The sequence below is a fragment of the Felis catus genome, chromosome A1, assembly GCF_018350175.1.
Source record: "Felis catus isolate Fca126 chromosome A1, F.catus_Fca126_mat1.0, whole genome shotgun sequence".
Classification (NCBI taxonomy): Eukaryota; Metazoa; Chordata; class Mammalia; order Carnivora; family Felidae; genus Felis; species Felis catus.
Window position 1 is genome coordinate 136038376 of NC_058368.1, and position 18094 is coordinate 136056469.

General features: G+C 39.7%; 1 protein-coding gene across 2 annotated transcripts in view; it reads left to right on the forward strand.

Annotated features, from left to right (window-relative positions):
* Positions 1-18094, forward strand: part of LOC101090330 (NLR family apoptosis inhibitory protein) — a 35557-nt gene that overhangs the window by 13690 nt on the left and 3773 nt on the right. For both annotated transcript variants that reach the window (XM_019835218.2, XM_045061788.1), the window contains exons 8-14: positions 5957-6038; positions 7212-7269; positions 7387-9492; positions 12554-12721; positions 14186-14338; positions 14680-14766; positions 16824-16988. In XM_019835218.2, the coding sequence (XP_019690777.1) occupies positions 5957-6038; positions 7212-7269; positions 7387-9492; positions 12554-12721; positions 14186-14338; positions 14680-14766; positions 16824-16988 (2819 nt within the window). The remainder of the gene's footprint in view (positions 1-5956; positions 6039-7211; positions 7270-7386; positions 9493-12553; positions 12722-14185; positions 14339-14679; positions 14767-16823; positions 16989-18094) is intronic.

An 18094-nucleotide genomic window follows, 5' to 3' on the forward strand; every position in this document is an offset into this window, starting at 1 on the left:
GAGAGAGGGAGACACAGAATCTGAAACAGGCTCCAGGCTCTGAGCTGTCAGCACAGAGCCTGACATGGGGCTCGAACTCGTGAACTGTGAGATCATAAACTGAACCAAAGTCAGATGCTCAACCAATCGAACCACCCAGGCACCCCCCACATTTTAAAATATTTATTAAATTTGCTTAGTTTTTTATATATAGTTAGTTCATCTTCAAATTCTCCCAAACGTTTAAACCTCCAATCCTTCATTTGGACCTACAAGATACCCCAGCATTTTCATTTTCTTGAAAGGGTCTGTCCTGATGTCTTCTGACCTGATCCAGTATGAACTACTTGTCCTGTAGGCACCTGGGATCCCGGGATCTTCCCTCACATTCATCCTGGGTATTCCCATTTCTTCCCTCCTGTGTTGTAGCTCCCGCTTGCTGGATCTAATGCCATCCTCTTGGTTCATTTACTAGTGCAGAAGATTATGCATATATTTATACTCCAAACCCCACACTTGTGTTTGGGTAGTTTAGCTAGTTTTAGTACTCTAGGTTGGAAGTCCTTCTCCTTCTGAATCTTAGAGGCATTGCTACATTTCCTAATAGCTTCCAGTGTTGCTGTTGAAAAGTTCCATGCCTTTCTAATTCTTAATCCTGTGAGTGCAAACTACTCTACCCCTCTCTGGAAGCTTTTAGAATTTTCTGTTTGTTTCCAGTGTTCTAAAATTTCATGAAGAAATGAGGAAATGCCCATTTCTTTAATATTTCTTTTCTGTGAATTTTTAAAAAAATTTTATTTTAGAGAAAGAGAGTGTGAGGGAGGGAGGGAGGAAGGGAAGGAGGGAGGGAGAGAGAGAGACAGAGAGAGATTGAGAGGATTAATTCCAAGCAGGCTGCACGCTCAGCACAGAGCCTGATGGAGGGCTCAATCCCACAATCCTTGGATCATGACCTGAGCTGAAACCACAAGTTGGACACTCAACCCACTGAGCCACCCAGGCACCTGCAAGAAGAAATAGGTTCTTTTCACTTGGTAATTAGTAAGAGTTTTCCCAGAAATACGTATTAATACATACAGATCTTCAAATACTTCCATCTAATTCTAAGATTCTAAAGAGGATACTGCTTCAAACAGGTTTTGACAGGAGTAGTTGTTGAGTTCTCCTTTATTATTTGGATTTAGTATCTAGTAAACTGTTGGGAACAGTAAGGACAATTTTTTTTATTAAAAAAGTTTTTTTTTAACGTTTATTCATTTTTGAGACACAGAGAGAGAGCATGAATGGAGGAAGGTCACAGAGAGAGAGGGAGACAGAATCTGAAACAGGCTCCAGGCTCTGAGCTGTCAGCACAGAGCCTGACGCGGGGCTCGAACTCACAGACCGCGAGATCGTGACCTGAGCCAAAGTCGGACGCCCAACCGACTGAGCCACCCAGGCGCCCCAGTAAGGACGTTCTTAATTCTTGGACAGATAAGTGAGGATGTAGTCTAATATTATTTAGAACATTTCCGGGAATCTATCAGACTCCCTTTTCTTCTTCCTCTTTTTTTGAAAAAAAATTATAGTTGATACATAATACGTGAATTTCAGGTGTACAACATAGTGATTGAACATGTTATGTAGGCTATGCTCATCACAAGTGTAGCTTCTTTTTCAGCTGAAGTGCAGTTGACACACTGTGTTAGGGGTTTCAGGTGTACAATGTGGTGCTGTGACAGTCTAAACCACAACGTAGCTATCATCTGCTGCCATCTGCCTTTTTTATTTTCTAATTTTTAATTTTTTTTATTGTTTATTTATTTTTGAGAGAGTGCAAGCAGGGGAGGGACAGAGGGAGGGAGACACAGAATCTGAAGTGGGCTCCAGGCTCTGAGCTGTCAGCACAGAGCCGAATGCGGGCTGTGAGATGACTTGTGAGATCATGACCTAAGCCCAAGTGGGATCCGTAACCAACTGAGCCACCCAGATGCTCCTATCTACCTTTTTTGGAAAAAAAAAAAAAAAAAAAAAAAGGAGCAAACTAGGATGCCTGCACTAGAGTACCTAAAATATTTACGTATGATTTAAAGGACTGTAATAAACCAATGAATCCATCCGTAAAGTTATGAAATGGAACATTACTAATTCTTTAGAAGGTCCCTCTGTGCCCACCCTCCCCAATTCTGATATCCTCATCCTTCCAATCCAGAATTAAACATGATCCTGAATTTGGTGTTGTTCCTTTGCTTCTCTTTATGGTTTTATCAACTAAGTGTATATCCTTAAACATATTTAACCGCCTGTTCTTCAAGGTCAAATACATGTAAACATACTGCATGGTTGTTGTGTGATTGTTTTGTTTCATATGGTTTTTGAGACTGATCCATAATTACATGTTGAGCTGTAGTTCACTTGTCTTCACCGCTGTGTTCGTATGTTATTTTATGAATATATAAGATTTATCCATTTTTTTCTTGATTCAACACCTGGCTTGTTTTTGAAGTGTTGCAAGTAATGCCACTGGGAACATTCTTGTATGTATTTCCCAGGGCTCGCGTTTGTTACTCTAAAATACATAACAAACCATAAAATTGCAGGGTCATAGGTTTGTACTTTGCTAGGTTATGCAAAACGTTTTTCAAAGTCGTACCAATTGATTTTCCCACGAGCATAGATGAGTTTCCACTGGTCTGCTTCCTCACTTGGTATTGCCCAAATTTTAATTTTCATCAGTCTAATTACTGAAGATATTTAGCATAATTTCATATTTTCTGTATAACTGCCATGTTCTTTTCCTTCAAGAGAATGTGTCTTGACTATTCTTTGCCCTTGGCTCTTTCATAGAGAATATATGAAATGTTCTTCCCTATCCTTCATAATATTCCTTATTTTTAAGTCATTATCTAATATAGACCAGCTTTACTGTAATCAATTGTTACATAAGTCTTTTTTGAAATCATTTTTTTTTTTTTAACTTGAGAGAGACACACCACACCAGTGGAGGAGAGGGGCAGAGGAAAGAGAAAGAAAATCTTTTTTTTTCTTTTAATTTTTTAAAATGTTTATTCATTTTTGAGAGATTGAGAGAGACAGAGCATGAGCGGGGAAGGTGCAGAGACAGAGGGAGACACAGAATCCGAAGCAGGCTCCAGGCTCTGAGCTGTCAACACAGAGCCCAACGTGGGGCTCGAACTCACGAACTGTGTGAGATCATGACCTGAGCCGAAGTCAGACGCTCAACCGACTGAGCCACCCAGGCGCCCTGAGAAAGAAAATCTTAAGCAGGCTCCACACTGAGCATGGAGCCCGATGTGGGACTCTATCCCACAACCTTGGGATTAGGACCTGAGCCAAAATTAAGAGTTGGACACTCAACTGACTGAACCACCCAGGCACCCCTTTTTTGAAATAATTCTACTTTTATATCTATGACTTGACATTTAAAGTGAGTTTCTGGTAGGCATAGTTGTGTCTTTGATTTTTTTTTTAATAGTCTAATATCTGCTTTCTAATGGGGGTGTTTAAAAATGTATATTTAATGTCATTATTGATATGGCTAGATTTAAATATACTATTTTGATACTTGCTTTCTATTTCTCCCATCTTGTGTTGACTTTCCTTCTTTCCCAATTGTTTGGAATTGGTTTTAAGTATTCTGTTCTATCTACTGTTGGCTGATTAGCTGTGCATCTTTATTTTGGCCTTTTACGGCCTGCTCTAGAATTGACAGTATGCATGTTTAATACATTACAGTCATCTTCAAATACTATTATAAGACTGGACATAGAATGTATGAACCATATCACAGTAGACTCCTGTTTCTCCGCTCTTACGCTTTGTGCTTGTGTTGTCCTATGTTTTTACTTTCCACATATATGACAAATCTCACAATACAGTGTTAGGTCTTTGCTTTCACCTGTTACCTTTTAAATACATTTTAAAAGAAGAAAAAAAAATATTTTTTTTTATTTACCATCCAAGTCAAACATCCAAAGCACTCTTCGTTCCTTTACGTCCATTTGTTACCATTTTGCTTTTACGGAAGAACAGTGCTGGTCTGCTGGCTACCAAGTGTATTGGCTTTGTATGAAAAAGTCTCTATCTTATCTTCCTTCAGAGTCCTTTCCTTGATGGTTTTGTCAGTATAGTAACCTTGGACAGAAAAATTAAAAGTCCTACTTGCTGATGGGGCCCCCTGGGTGGCTCAGTTGGTTGAGCGTCTGACTTTGGCTCTGGTCATGATCTCACAGTTAGTGGGTTTGAGCCCTTCGTCGGTCTTCTGCACTGTCGGCACAGAGCCCGCTTCAGATCCTCTGTTGTCCTATCTCTCTGCCCCTCCTGGCTTGCGCTCTCTCTCTCAAAAATAAATAAATATATTTTTTAAGAAGTCCTGGTTGCCGTTTACCTGGAACTATCCTTTTATTCCTGGACTCCTTTCCAACCATGTAGGAAAATAAGAATGTATTATCCTTTGTTTTGATTCTGCAGCATGAGAATGAGCCTGAGACAGTTGGTTGTTCCTAGTTATCCAATTTATCTAGTCACTTCTATAGTTTTCATGTGTCCAAGGTAATCATTGTAGAACTCTTTCGAAATTTCCCCCTGGGTTCTTCAGGCAAACATCATACCTGGGTTTAAAGGATATCTACACCCAGTTTGATGATGTCTGGCAAATAGCTTTTGTTTCACATTTTTATTTGAAACAAATTTAAATTCTACATTCTAGTTAACATACAGTGTAATAGTGGTTTCAGGAGTAGAATTCAGAGATTCATCACTTACATATACCACCCTGTGCCCATCATAACAAGTGCCCTCCTTAAATTAATATCCATCACCCATTTAGCCCATCCCCATCCCCATCTCCCCTCTAGCAACCCTCAGATTGTTCTCTGTCATTAAGAGACTTATGGTTTGCCTCCCTCTTTTTTTTTCTCCCCATGTTCATCTGATTTGTTTCTTAAATTCCGCATATGCATGAAATACATGGTATTTGTCTTTCTCTGACTTATTCACTTAGCATAATACATTCTAGCTCCACCTATGTCATTGCAAATGGCAAGGTTTCATTCTTTTTGATGGCTGAGTAACATTTCATCTTCTTTATCCATTCATCAGTTGATGGACGTTTGGGCTCTTTGCATATTTGCCTACTGTTGATTGTGCTGCTATAAACATTGGGGTTCATGTGCCCCTTTGAATCTGTACTTTTGTGTCCTTTGGGTAAATACCTAGTAGTGCAAATGGGTTTTAAGTATATTTGTGGTTTTTATCTATGTTGATGGAGCTCTTTAGAAAATAAACTTTTGATTTGAGAATGACTTTAGATTTAGAGATCAGGTACAAAGATAAAACAGAAAGTTCTTATATTCCCACACCCAGTTTCTTAAATCATTGTGGTATGTTTGATTTAACTCACATTGGTATGTAGCCAACATTGGTACATTACCATCAATTCCAGCTTTATTTACATCTTAGCAGTTTTTCTACTCAGGTCCTGTTTTTTGTTTTGTAAGTCATAGATGGAGTTTTCTTCTCTGTTTTTGAATCTTTAGGTCCATTTTAGTAAGTTTCATGGATGAGTATTAAATGTGCACTCATTCCTCCAAATTTACTGGCTGTCTGCATTGTTATTTTGTGAACCATTTGCATTGCTGTTGCTGAGAACCATTCTAAATGTTTAATTTTTGCCGTTAAATACTTGATAACAGTGGGGTGCTTGGGTGGCTCAGTTGGTTGAATGTACGACTCTTGATTTCAGCTCAGGTCATGATCCCAGGGTTGTGGGATCTAGCCCCAGGTCTGGCTATGTGCTGGGCGTGGAGCCTGCTTGAGATTCTTTTGCCCTCTGCCCTGCTCGTATGCATGTGCACTCTCTCTCAAAAAAGAATATCAAAAACAGAAAACACAGAATTCTATTACAGTATATTTGAAAACCTAATGCAAACGTTTAATTGCATACAACTGTTTTTATAACTTTTAACTTTGTGCTTAGTTGTCAGTTTCTCCAAAATCTGAAGTCCTGTGCAGAAGGGATTCCAGACGATCACAACCACTGTGAACTTTCTGAATTAACGGTAACGAACATCACCTTGTGAATTTTAACAGCATGTGATCATGTGATAGAAAAACATTTTTTAAGTTTGTTTGTTTGTTTGTTTGTTTGTTTAGGGAGAGAGCTGGAGAGGAGCAGAGAGACACTGAGAGAGATTCCCAAGTGGTCTCTGTGCTGTCAGTGTAGAGCCCCGTGTGGGGCTCAGACTCACTAATTGTGAGATCATGACCTGAGCCGAAAGTGAGTTAGATGCTTAACTGACTGAGTCACCCAGGCACCCCTAGAAAATGGTTTTTGAACAGGAATTGCCCATCCTAAATAAGGAAATACGTTCTACAAATACCTATTAAGCACCTATCGTGTGCTAAGTATAGATGAGGATGCTATAATAAATAAGACTTAGCTTCACAAAATGTAGAGTCAGTCCCTTCTACTTTGGGGCCCAGACTCTTAGACTTAGATCTGATTAGCATCCAGGCTACCTGGATTCCCTATGTGATCTTTATTTGGAAGACCTTAAAATTTGACTTGGCCTTTTTCTAGGGCTCAGAAGATAATATTTTTCTTTACAAAAGCAAATGACCAACTGATAAATCCAGATCATAGGTTGGTCCCTTTAAACTGAGAAATCCTACACTGTTCTCTGAGATCAAAGTCACTGTTAACCTAGTACAGATGCACCCACCTCTTCTTTGAGGCTGTATGTTAGATCTTTTATGTCTTTCATTCTACGAAAAGAAAACAAAGTAACTTGATCTGCACTTGATGGAAAAATAAAACTGAAGAAGAAAGTCTGGGGATATCTCAGTAACTTATTTTGTAAGAAATACGATCTTCCAGATACCAGGTATGTATATTAAAAATGTGAATAACTATGGTCAGAAGCTGCACTCAGTTATGTTTGGAGGGCCCCTCTCGTTGCACACGTTGTGGTTCTTTTTGTCTGGAGAGGAACCACTGCCCGATTCACCCGTAGCATGTGTCATACATGGGCCACCTAGGAGACACTTGAGGGTATTTGCAGATCATTTATTGTTTCATATTTGTGCTGCTCTCCCCTTCAACCGGCATAAACATCTGGGCGGGGGCGGCGGGGGGGGGGGGGGCTTTGTTTAGATGTTTGGTCCCCAGCTGTGACATGATGCCCTACTGTCTTACATAGAATTTGATTTAACAGAGCATTTTATTTTCAAAGGACACCACAAGTGAAAGCTATGGTGAGGATTCAGCAGCAGTTAGTTCTGTAGTACCGGGTAAGGATTTCAAAGCGACACAGGGGATGATACGCATGTGTACCTGTATTTGTGTGTAGCAGATTGGAAGAGAGAGAGTACATCTTTGCAGCTCTGCCTTTTTTCTTCTCTCCACAGCAGCGGCCCAGGGTGAAGCCCAGTGGCTTCAGGAGGCGAAGAATCTGAGCGAGCAGCTGAGAGAATCCTATACCAGTGCCAGTTTCCGCCACATGTGTTTGCTTGAGGCCTCCCCCTCTCTGGCCACCGACCACTTGCTGGGTTGTGATCTAGCCCTGGCTTTAAAACACATCAGCAGTCCTGTGGAAGAGCCTGTGGTGTTGCCGGAGGTCTTTGCCAACTTGAACTCTGTCATGTGTGTGGAGGGCGAAGCAAGTAGTGGAAAGACAGTCCTGCTGAAGAAAATAGCTCTTCTATGGGCATCAGGATGCTGTCCCTTGCTGAACAGGTTCCAGCTGGTCTTCTATCTCTCCCTTAGTTCTACCAGACTGGACCAGGGGCTGGCCACCATCATTTGTGACCAACTCCTAAAAACGGAAGGCTCTGTCACCGAAACGTGCCTGAGGAACATCATCGAGCGGTTAAAGAATCAAGTGTTATTCCTTTTGGATGACTACAGAGAGATGTGCTCAGTTCCCCAGGTCATAGAAAAACTAATTCAAAAAAACCACTCAAGGAGCTGCTTATTGATTGGTGTACATACAAACAGGGCCAGGGACATCCGCCGATACCTAGACACGATTCTGGAGATAAAAGTGTTTCCCTTCTATAATACCATGTATTTATTACGGAAACTCTTTTCACACGATATGAGTTGTCTGCGAAAGTTTATGGTTTACTTTAGAATGAGCGAGAATTTGCGGGGAATTCACAAGACTCCTTTCTTTGTAACATCACTGTGTGCTAACTGGTTGCAGTATCCTTTGAACAAAGCCATTGATGGTGTGGCTGTTTTCAAGTCGTATATAGAATGCCTTTTCTTAAAGCACAAATCTGAAGCTGAACTTGTCAGAGCAACCGTGTCCTCTTGTGGCGAGCTGGGCTTGAAAGGTTTGTTTTCATCTTGCTTTGAGTTCAGTGACGATGACCTTACAGAAGCAGGAATTGATGAAAGGGAAGGTTTAGTCTCGTGCCTCTTGAGCAAATTCACAGCCCAGAGACTAAGACCGGTCTACCAGTTTCTAAATCCCGCATTCCAAGAATTTCTTGCAGGGAAGAGGCTGATTGAACTTCTGGATTCTGACAGGCAAGAAGATCAAGATTTGGGACTTTCTTATTTGAAACGAATTAACTCATCAGTGACGGCTGTAGGTCTCTACAGCACTCTTTTGAATTACCTCTCCTGCCACCCTTCAACAAAGGCAGGGCCAAAGATTGTATCTCATTTGCTTCATTTGGCAGATAGTAAAGAGTCATTGGAGATAATATTGAAAAACAATAACTACTTGAAGCACCATCCAGAAATTTCAGAGAAGTTGGAATGTATGAGGTCATTGTGGCAGGTATCTCCAGAAAGTTACTTTTCCATCATTTCAAACCAGTTACTCTCTCTTGCCTTAAAAATTGCTTACCAAAGCCACACTGTTGCTGCCTGCTCTCCATTTATTTTGCAGTTCCTTCAAGGGAAAACCCTGAATTTGGATGTACTTAATTTACCGTATTTTTTTGACCACCCAGAAAGCCTATTAGTGTTGAGGAGCATCCAGGTCTCCATAAGAGGAAATGAGGTACACACACTAGATTTGTCAATCTTGGAAACATGCATAGACAAATCACAGGCACCGACTGTTGATCAGGACTGTGTTTCTGCCTTTGAATCTGTGAGTGCGTGGAAGCAGGATATAGCTGAAAAAGAAGAAAACATAAAGCACTTTCAGAACCTGAGACTCGCGAAACTACCAGACATCAGTTCTGGCTACTGGCACCTTTCTCCAAAGCAGTACAAGATCCCCCTTCTGGAAGTGCATGTGTCTGGAGGGGCCACTGTGAACCAGGAGATGCTCAGGGTTCTCACAGTCATTTTCTCAGCCTCGCAGTGCATCGAACTCCATTTACAAAACAGCGGGGAATTTATGGCCGGCATCAGCCCTGCTCTGGAGCAGAGTAAGGACTCTGTCACCAAGTGCTCAGTGTTCTGCCTGGAGCTGAGCACAGCAGAACAGGAATTGCTTCTCACCCTGCCTGCCCTGGAGTCTCTTCAAGTCTTGGGGACAAGGCAGGTACCAGGTACACCTGAATATATCTTAGCTGACTATTCTGATGTGTAATTTTATTTTCTCACTCTTAGTTTTAGGTTGATGGAAACTTCTGAAAGCATGAGACCATAAATGCTGGCTGATAGAATAGATATAAGATAATCCTTTGACAAAAAGGGAATTAGATGACAAAAAAAAAAAAAAATAACCATTGACTAACTATTTTTTCAATAGGATTAGTGAAAGACCTCTGAATAATAGAATGCTTTTTGAATAATTGACATAAAATTAAAATATTAACCAATGAAAGCTTTTTTCTTAAAGTTTGCTTATTGATTGATTGATTGATTGCACATGGGGGAAGGGGCATTGGGAGGGAGAGACAGATCCCAAGCAAGCTACGCACTGTCAGATGGAGCCCAACTCGGGGCTCAAACTCAAAGTGAGATCATGACCTGAGCCAAGGTCAAGAGTCGGCCACTTACCCGACAGAACCATGCAGGTGCCTCCCCAGTGAAGGCTCTTAATAACCAGACACAAATTACTTACTCGTAAAAGGATAGGGGAGCCTGGGTGGCTCAATTGGTTAAGATCTGACTTCGCCTCAGGTCATGATCTCACGGTTCCTGAGCGTGAGTCCCACATGCGCTGAGCTTGAGCCCACTTCGGGTACAAGAGGAGCCTTGCTGCTCTTTCTCTCTCTCTCTCTCTCACTCTCTACCTCTTGTGGGATTCTCTTTCTTTCTCCTTCTCTCTGTCCCATGCTCACTTGTGCCCTCTAAATAAATTCATTCATTCATTCATTCATTCATTCATTCCATGTACCATGATGCTTGAGAATTACCCTTACCCTGCCTGCTTAACAGAAGAAAGGGCTTGTACCCTCTCGGAAATAATCGCTCTCATTTGTGTCCCCTGTCACTTGTGTAAGCAATATTTGAGAGGTTTCAGTGTCGCCTTTGCATTTATTCCTAGGTATTTTATTCCTAGGTATTTATTCCTAGGTATTTTAGACACTTTTGTAAATAGTATTTACGTTGTTTTTGTTTTTTTTTTAATTTTCTGCTGCTAGTATGGCTTTGGTTTTCAGCAGTTTGTTATATGCCTAGGTGTGCTTTACTCTGTGTTACCTTGCTGGAGGGTCACCGAACGTTATTAGGATCTGTGGGTAGATATTTATCCTCAAATTTAGAAAACAACATACTCTTTTTAAAATGCCTTTTTATGGTGAAATATTCCTAACACTTAACGTTTTAACCATTTTTGAGTGCACATTTCAGTGTCACTAAGTACATTTCCAGTGTTACACAACCAGCACTTTTATCCATTTCCAGAACGTTTTCATCGCTCCAAACGGTAACTCTGTACCAATGAAACAGTGCCTCCTTCCTCCACCAAGCCACTGATAACATCTATCCTACTTTTCATCTCTATGAATTTGTCCATTCTAGGTATTCCATAAGTGGAATCATACAACATTTTGGCTTTTTGTGTCTGGCTTGTTTCACCTGGCATATTTTCGAGATTCATTTGTATTGCAGCCTGTATCAGAACTTGCTTCCTTTGATAGCTAATCTTCCCATGTATATATCATGTTTTGTTTATCCATTCATCTGTTGATGGACGCTTGCTTTGTTTCTTCTGGCTATTGTGAGCAATGTTGCTATCAACATGGGTGTACAAATATCTTTTTGAGATCCTACTTGCAATTCTTTTGGATATATACCTAAAAGTGGGGTGCTGGATGATGTTAATAATTCTAATTTCTTTGGAACCTCTAAACTGTTCACTACAGTGGCTACACCAGTTTATATTCCCACCAGCAATGTATGAGGGTTTCAGTTTCTCCACAACCTTGTCAACGCTTGCTGCTACATATATTTTTTTTAATTAGAAAGTCATCCAATTAGGTGAGAAATGGTATCCCGTTGTGGTTTTGATTTGCATTTCCCTAATGACTAACAGTGTTGAGCATCTTTTCATGTACTTACTGGTTATGTGTCCTTTTTTGAGACAGGTCTATTAAATCTTTGCCCATTTTTTTTTTAATTTTTTTAACATTTATTTATTTTTGAGACAGAGACAGAGCATGAGCAGGGGAGGGTCAGAGAGAGAGGGTGACACAGAATCCGAAACAGGCTCCAGGCTCTGAGCTGTCAGCCCAGAGCCCGATGCGGGGCTCGAACTCACGGACTGCGAGATCATGACCTGAGCCGAAGTTGGACGCCCAACCGACTGAGCCACCCAGGCGTCCCTATCTTTGCCCATTTAAAAAATAATTTTTAACACTTATTTATTTTTGAGAGGAGAGAGGGAGAGACCGACAGACAGAACATGACGAGGGGAGATGCAGAGAGAGACGGAGACACAGAATCTGAAGCAGGCTCCAGGCTCCGAGCTATCAGCACAGATAGCTTGAACTCATGAACCATGAGATCATGACCTGAGCCAAAGTCAGACGCTTACCCTACTGAGCCACCCAGGTGCCCCATTCCTTGCCCATTTTTTTAATTGTGTTATCTTTTTGTCTTGAGTTGTAGGAGTCTTTATAGAATAACTAATATTGTAGTTAGTGAATCTTTAATGGACATAGGGTTTGAAAATATTTTCTATTTTGGAGATAGTCTTTTCATTGTGCCAATAATGTCTTTAAATGCACATAAGTTCTAAATTACTGTTTTTGATAGCATATCTAAGAATCCATTGTCAAAGCTAAGGTTATGAAGATTGACTCCTATCTTTTCTTGTGGTGACGGTTCCATTTTGAGTTAGCTATGTATGGTGGTGGGAAGTAGGGTCCAACACCATTCTTCTGCATGTCGAAATTCTGTCATTTCAGCACTGCTTGGGAAGATGGCTTACTTATTTTTGTGCATCCAGAGTAGCACAGGGCTTCTCATAGAGTAATCAGTAGACACTACAAAAAGCAGCATGTTCATATATGTGCTTTCTAGAAACAAGAATGTTTTATGATATATGGAAGGTTTTTATTTGAAAATAAGAAAATAGATTGCTGACTCAAAAGGACAGTTTCAAATTTTCCATTTGGAATTCCTTAGATTAATAATGGCAAACTGTGTGCTGATTTCTAGGTAAACTTCTTACTAATTTGGACAAGTTCCTCTGCCTGAAAGAACTCTCTGTGGATCTGCGTCATCAACAAAATGTTTTTGCACTCATTCCTGAAGAATTCTTCAATCTCCGCCACATGGAGAAATTATTGATCCAAATTTCAGCTGAGTATAGTCCTTCTAAGCTAGGTAAGGATGGCACTTTGATTGACGTGTTTTTGCATCGTTTGGAAAGGCAACTTGGCCAATAACTAAGAGTTACAGCTTTTGTAAATCTCAGGTTGTAGCCTGTATCCATAATGAATTGTGGGAATAGCACTCGTCCTCATTAAGAAAACAGAGAACTGTAGGGGCACTTGGCTGGCACAGTCAGTAGAGCCTGCAACTCTTGATCTTGGCCTGAGTTTGAGCCCCATAGTCAGTGTAGAGATTTAAAAAATCTTTAAAAAGAAAGCAGAAAGGTATTTGAAATTATTGAGCCCTTACTATACACATCCTAGCAATTGTTTTTTCCTTAAAACTTTTAGCGTTTTTATTTTTGAGAGACAGAGACAGTATGTGATTGGGGAGGGGCAGAGAGAGACACAGAGACGCGGGGCTCAAACCCACCAAAGGTGAGATCATGACCTGAGCTGAAGTCATACGTTTAACTGAGCCACCAGGTGTCCCGACATGTTAGGAATTGTTCTAAACATTTTACAAATATTAACCCATTTAATCTTCAGACCCTTCTATGAGGTAAGGTACTATTAATGTTACCTTAAAGCTAGGGAAATTGAAGTATAAAGAGGATAAGTAATTTGCTTGAGGTCAACCAGCTAAGGAAATGGTAAATCTGGTAAATCTGGGATTCTAGGAGTTCTGATTACTCCTAAGTCTGCGCTTTTAACCACTGGTAAAATGTCTCTCCAAACTATTTGGGAGAATTATTTTGATTTTATTTAATTTGCTCTTAAATTTCAACTTCCAGATCTTCCAGACTGGAGTGGAGGAGGGGGAATCTGCTGATGGGTAGCAATTGGAAGTATTATTTCCCCTTTTCTCACCAGCCTATGCTACTGATTGAACAACTTGTGCAGCCATCTTTCCTAAATGCATCTTGTAACAAAATGACTTAGGTGTCCTCAATTCCTAGTTTAGTGAAGACTGAGCCCTACATATTGAAGCATTGTAAATCTCTGTGGAATTAACAGGAAGAGTTGCATGCTATAAAATTCTTTGAAGCTGAAAGTGGAAGTGGTAGTTTTCTTGTATTTGTCAGTAATTTTTACATCAAACTTAGGTTTGCATCAGATTTGTCACGGCTGTTATGTTTCTTTGTATCATATTCCTACTGTGTAAATGCCGGTCACATGCAAACTTAAGTAAGACATTAGCATGTTAAAGCCTAAGGTGACCTTACTGAGTCTAAACTCTTAGCTCTTATTTTATAAAAGAGAAAACTGATCCCCAGAGAGTGTCAGTAACTACCCGTCCAAGTTAACATAACTCACTGGTTAGTTGCAGAACTTGAACCTATAAGTGGCCCAATTCTTGGATCATTACTTCATGGTGCTTTGTTCTAACTCTGTATTGTTGAAACAGAATGATACGGCTAATTCTGAAAGAAATTTGCAATTTTCTCTAATTTCTGAAATCTTTGATATTTTATAGTGAAATTAATTCAGAATTCTCCAAACCTTCATGTTTTTCATCTGCAATGTAATTTCATTTCGGATTTTGAATCTCTCATGACTGCACTTTCTTCCTGCAAGAAACTCAAAGAAATTAATTTTTCTGGATCATTTTTCACACCCATCCCATTTGGTAAGACCTAAGATCATAAAATTTTGGTTTTAGATGCATCTGTATGCACAGTCATTTTAGGCACTTTTAAAAGGTAAATTTTATTAAATATGTACTTGAGGTCAAAGAATTAAGCTATTAGATCTGATTTTAAATGAATTTTCAAATAAGGTGTATTTGTTTCTGGAAGTTTAAATATTTGTAGTTATCAGAATTATTTCCTGAGCTTTAATTATTTAGTCATACTAATTAATAAAATCCGAATTACTGTATTGATTTCAGTCATTTAAAAAATACTCTTTACATACATTTGTTGGTATAAAAAATGTAGCTGACATACCTATTTGTTTTCCCTTTTATAGTCACTGCTTTGCCAAATTTTATTTCCCTGAAGATACTAAGTCTTAAAAACCAACAATTTCCTGATAAGGAAACATCTGAAAAATTTGGTATGTTTGCAAAATTGTGCCTTTTACTTTTTATTCTTCCCCTGAAATCCTTCTTCTATTTTGTGTAAGCCACAGCAGATCACTATAGGTATTAGCGGCCCTTACTCATTTGGAGGAAGGGGCAGGGCTGCTCAGCTTTGAGTCTCCAAATGCCTGATCTCACTTGATCTCATTCAATAGTCACTCATTCGTAGAGTGACTTATTTCTTTGAATACATGTTTGGTCATTACAGCATGATGCAATTTCATTGTCAGGGACCCATTCCAAACCTGCTAAATCCCTGTTATGTCAAAGGTTTTTGGAATATAGATAAAACTATCTTTTCAAGGTTAAGAGAACTTTGTGAAAACTCAGAATTAACAAAATGGTAACTATCGAAGTTGCCTAAATACTTACTCAATTTTTTTATGATTACAAAAGGAATGTGTGCTCATGGAAGAATTCTAATAGATATTAAAAGATAAATGCAGGCATATTAGAAACTTTGAGAGTTCATTTGAACAAAAATGGATTTGAATCAGGCAGTGTCCAGTGAATGAAGGACATAGCTCTGAAAGGCTGAACCAAACGAAAGATTTTTTTATAGGCATAAGGGAGCAGGAACAGGGAAGTTATAGTAGACAACAAAGCAGGTGCGTTGGTTACTGTAAGGTTACTTTCCTTTAGAGGGGATGGCAGAGTTCTATTGGGTAGATTACCTAACCAGTGCTGATCTGGCGATTCCTGATTGGCTGGTTTTAGATTCCATTTCTGGGACAGCTCAAACTAAAAATTAAGTCTTGGCTTAGTGATGTGGGGCTAGGCAAAAGCAACTCATTTGGGGCTTTTTTCTTTTTTCTTTTAACACAGGAAAATATAAGAGGAGGCAGTGGAGACAGGGAGTATAGAGCAGTTGTGCTTCTCAAACATTAGCGTGATCACCTGGATGTCTTCCTCTTCCCTTGTCTCCTCTTGCCTTCCTTTGCAGGCAGCATGTGGCTGGGGGAGGAGCAGGAAGACTGAGTGGGGCAGAGGCAAAATTGAGGGGCCAAGGAGGTGGCTGGCATATACAACAAGTTGATTAAATAAATAATACATTAAGTATAATGAGAATCAAATTTCCTCATGGTTGGAGAAGGAATTGACAAATATTGAAAGGAGAGGCTAGGAAGAACTTTAAGGTATTAAATTAGATGTGGAAATACTGGTGTGGACTCATGGTTTTTAATGTGTGTATATATATATATGTATATATATATACACATATATACACGTTTATATATGTATATATATACACATGTTTATATATACACACATATATATATGTGTGTATATATATACACACGTATAGTGAGCTACATATCTCTATATACACACATATACATAACTCGGTCAACTGAGATATTAAAAAAGATCCTAGTATTAATGAGTGCCCCAAATGCCAGATCTTGACTCCTAAATACTGGCCTCCCTAAAAGGAACCACGGTCTTTAGAGAAATGGCTGATAGAAGAACTGGATGGAACACAGAATTTAAATCCCAAGCTTGGAACACTGTTGGATGCTAGAAAATGTTAAAAATATTTCCAAGTCTAAGGTCTTAGAAGGAGATCACTTTCAAGTGATCCATAATGTACCAAGCCAAGGTGGGGTCGAAGTGCAAAGGTATAAGAGTAACGGACTGTGAAGCTTTAGTGCTGGGAGGCAGAAGTAGAAGTCACTGAGGATGATATAGCAGGAGATAGGATTGAAAGGAAGGTGGCTGAAGCCATTTAAGAAGCTAGGAGAATATCCTGGAGGCGAGTAGAAGCTTGAGTCTAAAAAGGAAAAGGAAGTATCGTAGGCATTCTGGACCTCAGTGCAGGACAGATTGGTAGGGGGACGGTGGAGGAATTGTTGACTGGAGGTAGCAGTGAGGATCAAGGTGTAGGCTGACCCCTTTCTCTTGCCCTTTGGAGAGGAAGAGGAACAGCCTCCATGCTACATGGGGCCTCCTGGACTATGCATGATCTTGAGGCTATACATTACCATTATTTGGTAACACATTATTTGGTAACCTTTTTTGTCTCTTCTGATAGCCTACACCTTAGGTTCTCTTAACAACCTGGAAGAACTGGAACTTCCTACTGGGGATGGGATTCAGCAAGTGGCCAAACTGATCATCCAGCAGTGTCAGCATCTTCAGTTTCTTCGAATTCTCTCATTGTGCCAGATTTTGGATGATGACAGTGTGATGGAAATTGGTGAGTTAGCCTTAGATAAATGGTTTCAGCTTGCAGAAAAGCCAGTGTTAGTGTTCAAGCTTTCTCTTGCAAAATGTTGATAGCCTCCTGTTTGAGACCACACAGTGCCTCAAGTCTGTTTTGACTTTGTGTTCCTGATACCAGGCCACATATCCTCCATACACTCCTTTTTATAGCGTTTTAAAAACTGAAGATTACACATACAGAAAAGTACACAAATCCTAAGTGTACAGCTCAATAAATTATCCAGTAAACATACATCAACATTTTATTAACCATACTTGGTGGTTAACCATACTTGGTGGAAATCACCCAGATTACAGAGTATTGCAAAGATCACAGAAGCCTACTTCCTGTGTGCTCTGACAACATTCCCCTCCTTTCCACAGGTGACCATTAGACCCCTTTTGTTCACCATAGATTAGTTTCACTGTTTTAAACTTTTATGTAATGGAATCCCTCCCAGTATGTACTTTACCTTTTTTGGCTCACCTTTATATTCATTGCATATTGCTACATGTGGCTAGCGTTCACGGATTTTCATTGCTATGTATTATTCTACTCTATGACTATATATACTTCAACTTACCCATTCAACTGGGTATTTGAGTTATTCTCAATATTTGACTAGTGTGAATAATGCTATGAACATTATTATGCATGACCTTTGATGTATGTATGGAAGTATGTTAGGGGCGGAATATGTGTCACATGGTATAGACAGATTTCAGTTTTCCACAGTTGTACCAATTTACATTCCTACCAGCGGTTGTGTCACATTATGGCCTGTACTTGTACTGTCAGATCTCTGAACTTCAGCCATTCTGATGGATCTGTAGTAGTATCTCATTGTGGATTTTTTTATGTTTTATGATGGGTAAATTTCAGCAACTTAGGTTTTTTTGCTTTTTTTTAGAGAGAGAGAGAGAGAGAGAGAGAGAGAGAGAGAGAGAGAGAGAGAGAGAGAGAGAGAGAGATGAAGAACAGGGCAGGGGCAGAGAGGGAGAGGAACAGCATACCTGTATCCCTTAGGTAAATATCTAGTAGTGGAACTGCTGGGTCATAGGGTAGTTCTCTTTTTAGTTTTTTGAGGAACCTCCATACTA